Genomic DNA, 12,607 nt, shown 5'->3' with positions numbered 1-12,607 from the left:
AAAAAACAGGACCTTATTTTACCGTTAAGCGACCTTTACATGCTCTAGTTGAACAAATATTGTAAAACACATTGTTATGATCGGAGCTTAGTGACCTGCGAAAGCAATGTGTTTCCTCTTACTGGGAGCTATAAACATAGTAAGGTATCCCAGTATGTGAAATAGCCTCCCCTGCTCTGCCTCATTCTGTCACTCTTTCGTCTTTTAGTATTTAGAAAAGCGCAGTATAATCTAATTTATTATTATTATTTCTATTTAGGCATTTATGTGACAGCTTTCCTTCACTTGAACTGTTTGATATTGATATGTAGTCTGAGAAACAGATTTCTCTTCTCAGAGGGATACAGAGATTTCAGCATACAATCACATACAAGGAATTCATTTGAGGACATTGTTCCTTTACTTCTGCTGGGGATACACCAGAACACAGAAGTCTTTTGGATCTTTGGGAATTTGTCCCTGTATCCTATCTAGCTTTGTCTTCTGAGCTTAACTTCCTCTACACTCATTGTTTCCGACTCTCTGGGTAACGAAATCTGCCATAGATACCAGAGGAACAAAACTATGTAAACACTCGTCTGAGAGTGGGCTGAGGGCTAAGAGAATTAAAATTCCTGCAAAGTAGTGGTTTAATCATTCTGTGCGTGCTTGAGGGTGTCAAAATGTGAAACTGTCTTTTGCTTGTACAGAGCAAGGAACCTCAAAATGAAAAGAAAAAAACTCTAAAAACAGTTTTGGTCGAAGTACGTAAGTACAAATAATATCATATACTTACAAATAAACATCCTGTATTGCAAAAGTCACTTATTTACCAATATGTATACGTTAGACAAATGTGCTTATAGGATCAAATTGTTATTGTTTATAGATATATAGATAGATGGATAGATAGATATATAGATAGATAGATAGACAGACAGACAGACATTAAACCCCTTCAAAAAACAAAATAAAATCCCCTCCATACAAAAATAACAATTAACTAAATACAAATGTTTAAATGTAACCTGCAGAAAACTTTAAGGGGGTTATCTTGCACAGCTGCACATCAGCAAAAGCTGCTTTGGACAAAAGTGTTTACTAAATGAATTGCTTGCTCAGCAGCATCTGTATTGACCTGAATACATATAAATAAACATAGACAAATGCAATAAGTGAGTGATGCTTTTGTATCAAGAGTAGCAGGGAAATGTCTGGCCCTCCCCTTTCAGCTCTACTTAGAAGCAATAATGTTACATAACATGGCCATCTGCTGTTCACAATGTTTTGAACGTCCCATTATGTGACATTGTGAAAATCAGGGAACATTTAAACAAAGACACAATGAAAATTAAACAGCGTGCAGATTTATTGCCCCCTTTTTCATAGTCGTTATCCTTGTCGGGCTTAAATGCTTTTGGGTCAGAAGCGCGGAAATTGTTGTTTTTATGACAGCATGTTTGCCTGCACGGGCTTGCTGCTGCTGCTGCTGCTGCTGCTGGCGCTGTTGGAATAGAAGAAGAAAGACGCTCAGCCTGCAGTCAGAGGTAAAGGGCTGGTAAAGAGTCCCTCAACTCCCCATAGAAACCTTAAAACGTATCCGTTGTGTCCATGTGACAGTTGCTCTCACAGCCACTGAACATCTGGATAGGCAACAGAGAATCCATCATGGCCATGCAGCGACACCAAGTGGCGGGTCTTTGAATTGGTTTGACAAAGTGCCACTCAGTTAAAACATAGCCCCAACAGAAACCAAACCCATAACACTTCAGGAAATGTAACGGAAATTGTATCTTTAAATCAGTAAAATGTAGGCCTAGGCATTTTTCAAGTCTCTCGATTAATTTCGTTGTCGATTAACGACAGGCTGAAGTGGAATAGCCTAACAGCCTGTCTGATTATACATGCCAATCATTGATAATAGAGAGAAAGAGAGAAAGAGAGAAAGAAAGAAAGAAAGAAAGAAAGAAAGAAAGAAAGAAAACGTTTTCTTACAGTTTTGGTAAAAAGAAAGTTGCGTCAGTTGCGTCTATAGGAGGCAGTATAGGACTATAGTGTTGCTCAAATATAGCTTCACTTGTCTCTCGAATGTAAATGAATTGCAAATGAATATTAATGAAGCAGTACCAATATGAGTTGTGTTGCTATTGCTGTTGCCCAACCATGCCAAAGACAAGTTGTTTTTAAAGCTCGAAACAACACATTTGTACAAAACGATAACCAATGTGAACAGAAAATCTTCTCATACAGATCTAATTTGTATTCATAACCACAACAAAGCCCCTATTGGACACTGACAATACCTTATAATAAGAATAAAAAAACTTCTATGTTATCATGATTTTATCAACTGCAACTATTATTTATGAGTGATTAAAACAACTATAGGCCTATGTTAAGCCTTTCAAGATTATTCCACCAAGTCAAGCGAAACACTTCAGACTTGACGTGTTGGCATAGTGATACTAAATCGTGATGATTCATTTGAATTTTTGGATAAATAATACATGAAAACTCTTAAATTGATCAATGTATACAGTCTGTTCCTTAGTGTTATTTTTTCCTTTGGTCTAGTCTACATATCTCTCTTGGCCTATCAATAAATATGTAAAGGTCTATTAAGTAGCCTAATCAATTAACCTGAGATTATAAGCCAAATTCAAGCCATTGTTGTTTTTATAAGTATTAATGAATGAGGGCTAGATAAATCTATATTTAAAGTAATTTCCATGGAGACACCTTTTACTTTTGCGGATGCGACGACCTAAATTCGTGATGCGGATCAGTAGTTCTAATCTTTTTTTCTTGTTTTCTTTTTTTTTTTTTTTGGGATGTAGCCTGTGATTGGTCGTGTTGGAAAAGGACCCGCCCCCTACATGAACGCGCTCCGGAGCAAAAATACCACCCTCAAGAGGCATGCAAGGTGTACATTGTGATATCACATACAAAGCATTAATCTCAAAATTATTTAATTTATTTTAAAACGCAGTTGATTTACGAGACATAACCCCACACACCCTGAAAAGAGGGGGGAAATAACACTAACAGACGACACCGCGCCCTGGAGCCACGCCCTCTGCACGTTTTATTGGCCGTTGAGGAGCTATGCGGCGCAGTTGATTGGTTGACATTAAGAGCAATCATGTCTAAATTGGCACACGATTGGCTGAGCTTTTCAGGAGGAAGTCAAGTGTCAAAACGTTTCAGCGATAAGCTCGGAGTTGACAAAAGCGACCTGTCTCAGTCGAAACATTTTTGGGCATAGTTTATTTTTTATATTGCCGAGGTGTGTCCACGCCGGACAGACAGCGCTGAAGAGGATTACCTTAACCGGCTGCGACCCTTACCCCCCGCACTGAGCCAAGGATTTGGTCTCACCGCGGACTAGACGGCAGAGAGAGGAAAGTGGGACTTTATTGTTCGAGGCTAGCTAGCTAGCTTTGCCAGACGGCTTGTTTTTGTGTGTACAGCAGGCTATATGGCTGCGACCTACGAGCCGATATATGGACTTTCTGAAGATGAGGTAAGCTCTATTCTATTCTATTTTAAAAATATGCGGCTCTCCCGGGGGGGGGGGGGGGGTCAGTCAGTCAGTCAGCTAACTGTAGCCGATAGTGAAGCTAACAAGCCCTCACCCACGGCGAGTAGTGTTCAGGCAGCTGTCAATTTCCTGCCCCCCCATGTCTGCATGTCCACTAGTTTGTCACCGCAATTTAACCACCAGCTGCACACCTTCCTTCATAGACAAAAAAAATAAAACATAACAGGTCGACAAAGCTCTTTAAACTCAATTTTTAATGCATGTACACAAGACTTGTAGTGTTATTATGAAGCCCAGATGTGCAGAGGAGAGCATTATAAATTACTGATGTGGAGGCTTTTGTAGGTCAAACTGGTCCACTGCTACCGACTAGAATAGTGGTCAACAATGCTTGATGGTTGCTTGTCATTAAATTGAGTTAAAATCCCAATAATATGTTCATATCACCTCAATAAGTTACCTGTACAATATGTCCACATTCTTTATATTCTCTGTAATCTAGTATAGCAGGGATGGGCAACTTTTTGTCATGGCAAGGGCCACATTCAATTAATGCTCCCTGCCAAAAGGGCCACATTGCAGTATAACAAAAACGATCAATTATGAATCAATTATAAAAATAAAGAAAAATCAATTATGTCTCAAATTTAACTCAACATATGCCTGTGATCAAATATTATTATGGACCTATTTCTGGTTTTCATGATTTCATGGCAGATTTTGTCACATTTTCTTCATGTTTTCCAATTCATTGATTTGTAAAAAATTGACCTGAGGGCCACATTGAGGGTTGATGGGGGCCGCATGTGGCCCCCGGGCCGCCAGTTGCCCACCCCTGTAGTATAGCATGCTCACACACCTTAATCTGTATATTATAATCCTAAGAATATATTTATATTCATAGCATTTATTTATATTTATAGCATTTATTTATATTTATAGCATCCTATTAATCCAGCCATCCATATATACCCAATAATTCTCTTTTTTCTTTAGTCTACATCTGTAAATATGGAAATTACTGTACATAGCACAGATTCTTGCACTTTCTGCTTATTGCACTTCTGGTGAGATGCCAAACCTCATTTCGTTACTCTATACTTGTATATGTGTAATGACAATAAAGTTGAATCTCATCTCATCTCATTATACGTCTTGTCTTGTCTTGTCAAAAAAGTCATGATATCATGCTCTCCATGGCTGCACGATAGTCACGAGTCAAACATAAGGACACAACTGAGAGACAAACATAATAATTATCTAACCGAGCAGCTGGCATATCAGCCAACTACCCATCAGACATTACCAATACAGTCAAAAATAGTAAGGCTGGGTACTTTTCGGTGTTAGGGATGAAGGACCAAAAATGATTTTTGCATTTCTTCATTCATGGCTCTCAGCGTAAACCAGAAGCGTGACTGTGGCAGTGGAGTGTGCCAACTGCTTAAATCAGCAGGCCAAATTGTCACTGTTACACAGAGATGGAGGCGAGATTTGCAGTGGTATTTTAAAGTTAGTTTAGTGAGCATACAGTATTTCTTGCTAGATATAATGAGCACAGGATACATTTGTATTTTTAACATATGATATTTTATATGACAAGCTTTATTTAATGGGCTATGCCAATGCGCAACCAAACTCAACCACTATTTCTGTCACTTTCATAGCTCTGTGGGGCCCCTGTCTTATCCGTCAGTATTGGAGGGGATGCATGCCTTTCAGCAGAATTCCACAGACAGAAACCCGGGAGACTTTAAAATAGGATTCCTATTATTTTGGTTAACATTCAGTACAGTATTATAGCAGAGCACAAGTAAAGCTTTTCAGACAATTTTGGGTCCACATTCCATGGGACTCTCACTTCCTCAAACCATGAGGTGAACGTCCAGTAATTCTACACCCACTTAACAAAAAGCCATGGCCTCCGATAACAGCGGGGTTGTCCTGAACTCCAACCCCAACCTGCATTCTCTAGCACTTGTTGAATACACACCTGTGACAGAAAATGTCCTCATGCTCAACTTCAATGTCATAATGTAAACTCAGTCAGAAGGAGTTTTGGTGAATTTTATTCAGAACTCTTTCCTATTTGCATTGAAGAAAGCACAAAAAGCTAGCTTCAACAAAAAGAGAACTGGCCTGTGAAACAGCAATATTAAGCAATGTGTGCAATATATTGTCTTGCTTACAATTTTGCAATGTATTGTATCACAATGTGATGTGCTCCCTCTATTGTGAATTGTAGTTTATTGTGGGATTCTTAAAAATACACAGCCCTAGCTATAAAACACAGGGATAGTCAAAGTAAGATTGAGGAGATTCTGTTTTAATCTTTTATGGTTTTCAACGCATTAGATCAATAAAGCTTAAGACACGTCATCTACGAGGTTCTAAACAAGACTCAATCAGGACTGAGAGTGTTACAGATAAAAGTCAGTTCATATCTATGTCCGTGTTATTGACTTAAAAGGCAGTTACGTGCAGCCAGAATCTTGAGATATCTGAATTGGCTTGATTTTCATTGTTTTGAGATCATTATTGTTTGTGTTTGATTCAGTGTTTTCATCCATTCTCTCTTTCTTCCGCAGAATGAAACGAGAGTGCTGCGGGTTAAGGTCATTGCAGGAATTGATTTGGCGAAGAAAGACATCATTGGAGCCAGGTGAGCATCACAAAAGAACCGACTGAAGATGCTTTTTGACCCAAGTTTACTATTAGTGACACTTTTAAGTCACCATCTCGCTCTGCCTCTCTCTATTGTCACCGTGTGATAGATGTGAAGGCCTGGACAAGGGTACCTGTTTCCCCTCTCATGTTGTAAATGTGTCTTCACTTTTACAACTGTTCTGCATCACACAGCATTTAAACAATGAACTTGAAACAATAGTAAAGAGACTTGAGGGTTATTTACGTGAGAAAAGCCAAACATAAGACTGAGTACATAACCTGTAGATATGTCTTTGCATATTGCATTCTACTCTTCTTTTGCCTTTTCTTTTAACCTCATGCAGTACAGTGTTAAGCACTTTTTTTTTTACTGCATTCCTTTTACTTACAGAGACCTTGAACTGTACGTGTTAATTAATGATTACCCACCTGCCTCTCCTGTCCTACTCATGACCCACCTCAATTACCTTTTTGTCCAGATAAAAGTGAGGTGACCAAAATTATACACACCAGAACTGTCTCACTTGTCAGAAGACACGTTTGTGAACTTTTGAGTGCCTTTGAAGTATCATGGTTATCAAGGGGCCTTTCTCTTACACTGTCTGACTTTCCTTCCCGTGTGTAATTCTGTGATGAAGTGTAACCCACTTTTAACACAACTTTTGTCATGTTGCATAATACACCTCTGTGGGTTTGCATTTGAAGTCTGTGTTTAGTCATTTTTTTTGCATGGCTAAGTACTGTGGCTTCTGTCCTCTGAATTTTAATTACATACCTCTGCCTGTACCTGCAGTGCTAGAACACCATGATCAATTAATAATACACCAAATGACCATCAATCAGTGCTGAATCCTTATCACTCTGTTCCTGCGCCAAATGGGAAAATCCTTTCGAAGTGTGTCCTTTTTAGTCTAGACCAAATCAATAATGCTGTCATCCTAATTCAAGGATATTCATTGCCTGTATACTTTAAATGGCTTTATATGATATCTTAAAACTGATATATTTTTCAGTTAGAATAACCAACCATCATTTCTGCTGCAGATGTGTTTTACCTCAGGAAGCCATGGGCTGACATTGTCTTCAAAGTCACATTTAAGACACTTCAATGTCATACTGCTTTATTTCTTTATCTACTTTATTTCAAGACATATTCATTTCATACACTAGCTTAGCTAGCAATGCTTATTGTTAGAGAAACAGTAACTTCTGTAACTGTTTTATTCAGTGTAGCTCTGACTAAAATGACAGCCTCCACTAGAATTTCACTGTTGTTTTTTATCTAAAATGGCGAATGAAGCGACAGAGTCCAATACATTGAAAGTTTTTGCAGAACATCTAGGGGGCTGCAGAAAAAAAGTATCTCGGCCAATTGTGATCACATCCGGCTCACCCTGAAAATAGTTCTGTGCATGCATGAAAACACCAAAGATCAGAAAACTCCCATTTGGAACAAGGCTTTACTCAAGCAGTCAGCCTCATCTACATGAAAACACTGATCTTACTGTTGCTTATAGTAATGCATTGTATCTTAGGAATGAGAAAGCCGACATTGTCAGAGAAAGCGTCTGGCATGTTTAGCACTCTGTGAATGCTCCTCACATGCCAAAGTGCATCTGTTAGCATCCTGATGTCCTGCTGGCAGGACAGCTCAGCCTGGCTTGGGAGAAATCTGAACTGTAATGAAGAAACACTGAATGAGGCCTCGATGTGTGGTGAGCTACCAGAGGAGGAGACGGTGCTGACTTGGCAGTCTGTCACTTTATAAGATGCTCAAACAGTGCTGGCTTGTTCATCTCTTGTTTTTGCTCCAAACGTGTTCCTGTTGTTGTTGTTGTTGTTGTTGTTGTTGTTGTATTCAGTTATACAGCTACTTTGTTCTATTGTTTCCTGCGGTTATTTTGGGTTACACAAAACATCCAAAGTTTTTATTTTTTTATTGTGAGGTATAGATAGAAACTCGAGAAACAACAACTGGATGAAGCTGTCACAGGGGAACTAGCAGCCCATGCTAGCTTTCATCTCCCTTCTTTGACCCGTAGTAGCCGTCTTCCTCAGCAGGATTTGTGTTGATAGAAGGAAGGAGACCAGAAGGAGTCTCAGAGCAGGCTCGGTACAGTAGACCCATTGTTTTTTGTTTAGCCACAGCACATCACAGAACCACAAAAACACACAATTAGAAGCTGTAGGGTTCCCAGAGACCTTAATTAGCAATCAAGCAACAGCATTTTTTGCTTTGGGTTTGTCTGCAGCTCATTTTCAAAATATTTCCTATTCCTCTTGACTTTTCCTCCGCTCCCTCTCAGCTGCTTCCTGTAAAGTCAATGTGAGGCTACGCTCCAGCTGGCAGGCCAAATCTTATTTTGGCAATATCCATACTGGAATTAGATTGCTTCTCACATCAATTCTTGTTGGCAAAAATAAAATCCCATGGAAACTGATTTTGACAAATCAGATTTAACACACATTCATAGCTGTCTAAAATGTGAATCAAATTGCATTTCTAACCTTGAGTGATGAGGCTAGCCACTGCAATCAAAATGCCATTTGCTTCACAGGAAATGCAAGACATAATACCAATGTCTCCGCAAGAGCAAGACAGATTTTTAACTTCCTTTATTGTCTTTTGTGCAGATTGAAAGCTCTCTACCAGTGCTTCTTGCTGTTTTACTTCCACATGAGAGAATCACACCATCTGCTACACTATGTGTATGTGTGTATACCCTGATTGAAGTTATTTCAGGTCACACAGTAGCTTTATGGGAAACATTGACTTCTCATGAGTAGATACCAAGATAATTGATTAAGCGTTTGTTATGTCAAGAACAAAAGCCAATTATTTTATTCTCAAATGGCAGAATTGATACTATTAAAGAATAATAGACATATTACTATTATTTTTTCGAGGATTTCTTGGATATTTTGATGAGCATTTATTTTTTGTCTTTTCTATTTCTCTCAACCAATGTTTTCATTATTTTATTTTAATCAAGGTTGCTACCTAGGACGTCGTTATGTAACCCCTGTTAGTAGGATACCAAACAGTTATACCATTATGATTTAAAACATAAAGGATACAGAACAGCTCCATAAGTGTTCAGTTACAAATTTAAGTTGTCCTTATTTTCTGATGTTCATATGCCGATTAAACTGCTATAAACAGGGGCGCCGGGAACCTACCGGTTTGTGTGTGCGTCCCATGTACAGAGGCTTAAGTCCTCGAGAGCAGGCAGCCCGGGTTCGAATCTGACCTGTGGCTCTTTTTCCACATGTTGTTCCCCACTCTCTCTTCTCCCTGTTTCAGACTCTATCCACTATCCTTTGTCCAAAATAAAGGCATTAAACACCTAAAACAAATCTGTAAAAAAAAAAAAAAAAAAAAAAGTCTATAAACACATTAGTTGGAAAATTATTCACTAATGAAAATACTTGCACACTGCACCCCGACTCTGGCTTAGGTGTTATTTTGGAGTCTGAATTTGGATGTCCTATTTGCATATGAAATTGCATCCAATGCACTCTGAAAACACACATGATGTGCAACGTGAGGCAGTGTGGTCAGGTCAGACCACTCATGTTTGGAGTGTCCCATCCACTTGTCTCCACAGAAGTACTTGAGCACTATCTTTCCTCAGCACTCATCTCCCTTTCCCCTTATCCATTCAGATCAGTCCCTGTAGTGCTAGTTATTTTTTTTTTCTGTTTCAAGGACAGAGCAGAATTATGTACAAAAAGCATCCTTCCCACTTGTTTATTCTATTAGTGCAGCCGCTTATTTACATAGAACAAAACTATTGTGAACCAAATACAGACATCAGGTTTTGTAAACCGGGGCTGTAAGAAATATCGCTACACTTGAGGATCCCAATAATGTTTACAATACTCACACTTCAATATTCTCATAAGCACTAATCATTGTTTATTCATAGTTTACATGCATTTTAATGATAGACACATTTTAATTTATTTTCCTAGATAGTACCAACAGTAGTGCAATGTCTTTTATAGATTGAGACAGTTCCGTAACCATTATATTGATTCTGCAACAGCATAATATTTTTGTCCAAGTTTGTGATTGAACATCGCGGTATGGCATTGCGGACGTGTGAAGAAACAGCGGGAGCTTCACATACATGACACACACTCAGACGTGCACAAACACACAGCGCTGTTCTTCCATTGGCCCTGCCGTTTCTTGCCCCTGTAACACCTGTGTCATTACCTCAGATGCTGGCACACTGGTGGGATGTCTTGGTCCCATTCCGCTCCTGTGACATTCACATCGTTCACATAGGCAAGACATTACAGGGGCGTAAATTTTACGCCTCCAACTGGCAATATGAATAGAACTACTGTATATTATCTGAACTGTCGTAATACAAATTCAGACCAACAGTTCTAATTGCACAAAAGGGTAAAGTTTTGTACCCACATTGAGAACCAATACTTACTTTATTCTTATGGGGGCGTCTCTTAAAGACATTACATTTAAAAAAAAACCTAAACATTTCATGTTGTTTCAATTATTGGTCTGTATATAACTTTTACCTCTGTATCTTCACATGTATAATTTCTCCAGATTGCTGTCTTAAAATATAAAACGTGTAAAAACAGCAGCTATTTAATTTTTTTTTTTTTAGCAAATCACTTTTGTTAGACAGGTATGTTATACTGTAAAGGTTTCAAGTATGAATATGCCAAGTGATATTAAAATATGTGCACTGTCACCACACACACACATTCTTGTGAGAATATCCTCCATAAAGGAGATTCTGGAAAAGGTTATCATCTGATATTGTACCCCGTGCTGCCTGTAGGGATTGAGTTCAGTAGAGTAATTGCTCTGTCTGGTGAATAGCACAGCTCTGCCTCTTTATCCACAACCCGCCAGGGATTTCTACCTTGTCAGCACCTTCAAATAAAGCCATTGGCTGTTTTTAAATAGCACAGTCACCTTGCTTACTATTTGCACTGGTATCATGAATATGTTTTGCAGTGTCTATTTTTAGCACTCTGCTTTGTCAATAAGACATTATAGCCTTATCTCATAATGCTCAAATGTAAGCAGTTTTTTTCCCCCCTGCTGGGTTGTTTGTAGAAGCCTCAGGTTTCAGGTCTGGGAACAACCAGTGTAGCTGAGCAGTATGGGCACCTGCACCTTTGTTGAGAGTTAATATCATGTTGGATTTGGAATAGAATTAACTACGTTTAGACATTTCAATATACTGCATGATTGGGATACGTAATCTTTAAGACCAAAAATGTGTCACAGTTTCAACAACTGCCTAAACAACAAGCTACATTATGCTTGTCTAAAATATATTTTTAAGTTGAAAAATTCCTGATTCAAAACACAATTTTGTTCATTTTGTTTTTAGTATTTTGGCTTAATTCCTGATTGGTCAAGGAATAAACCTTTATTGTTACTGCCATGTCAAAAACATTAATGTGTATATTTCTACTGAAGTGTTAGCAATGTCATTTGCATATTTTGAATGTTGTTGATTACATTGTTTAAAGGAGATTGACACCTGTGACCTGTTGTCAAATAAGAATTTTGACAGACTCCAAATAAATGTGTTTTTTTGCCACTAAAAGTTGTTTTCTCTTCCTGTTTTGCATCTGCAGCGATCCCTACGTCAAACTGTCCCTCTATGTTGCTGATGAAAACAGAGAGCTTGCCTTAGTTCAAACAAAAACTATTAAAAAGGTAGGTCGTAAGGTAAGAAGTGACACTGTTACACTCATCTTAAGCATACTATTGTTTTACCTTTAAGTTTAAGACCCAGTGAACGTCAGTGTTTGTCTCCCCAAGAAGACTAGCCAATCCTGCCACAGTAATCTCCTCCCACACCTGCATCACACTTAAACCATTAAGCCTTTTAAATGAGGCTTTGTCTACTTCCCTTTTATTCCACATGTATGAGATCACCAAATCTTCCTAGCAACGCCACCCCGAACAATAGCAGCATGTTTCCCGCAAATCAAGGCAATAATACACTCTTGGAAACCTCAGGAAGTCACCAGAAGGCAGTGCTTCCTTTCCTGCTCAGTAGAGTGTGGAGGGATTCACTAGGCAAGCTTTTTACCCCTGAGGCTTATTTTAGGGAGCAAACCTGTTCACAGCAGGGGGAGCTATTACTTGCTATAATATTAAACACCATTCAGAAAATATCTTTATGTGAACGTGGGCTGTGATTTTGAAACTTCAGTTCATATTCATTGTTAACATTGTGGTGTATGGCTTAAAATGAAGTCTTTATTCAATTACAATGCAGAAAATCTAATTTATATGATTCTGCAATAAATGCTTATCATCCACTTTGCTGATATGGCTGTCATAAACAGCCTGAATCTGGAAGCAGCTCCATATTTTTTTATTTTTTTTTATTTTTTTAAATTTCTAGCCTTGTAGCTGTC

At 38.5% G+C, this 12,607-nt stretch overlaps 1 protein-coding gene across 7 annotated transcripts in view; it reads left to right on the top strand.

Moving 5' to 3' along the window:
• Positions 1-3,181: 3,181 nt before the first annotated feature.
• nedd4l (NEDD4 like E3 ubiquitin protein ligase) overlaps positions 3,182-12,607 on the top strand; it is a 49,628-nt gene continuing 40,202 nt past the window's right edge. For 3 of the 7 annotated variants that reach the window (XM_061061953.1, XM_061061955.1, XM_061061951.1), the window contains exons 1-3: positions 3,182-3,502; positions 6,109-6,182; positions 11,816-11,897. In XM_061061953.1, coding sequence (XP_060917936.1) covers positions 3,458-3,502; positions 6,109-6,182; positions 11,816-11,897 — 201 coding nt within the window. In that variant the 5' untranslated portion in view covers positions 3,182-3,457. Of the gene's footprint in view, positions 3,503-6,108; positions 6,183-11,815; positions 11,910-12,607 lie in introns of all 7 variants that reach the window. The other 4 variants (XM_061061952.1, XM_061061954.1, XM_061061950.1 and 1 more) reach the window with 2 other exon arrangements.

This window comes from Labrus mixtus, chromosome 17 (assembly GCF_963584025.1).
Source record: "Labrus mixtus chromosome 17, fLabMix1.1, whole genome shotgun sequence".
NCBI lineage: Eukaryota > Metazoa > Chordata > Actinopteri > Labriformes > Labridae > Labrus > Labrus mixtus.
Note: the sequence above shows the minus strand (reverse complement) of the source record. Positions and strands in the feature narration are given on the sequence as shown.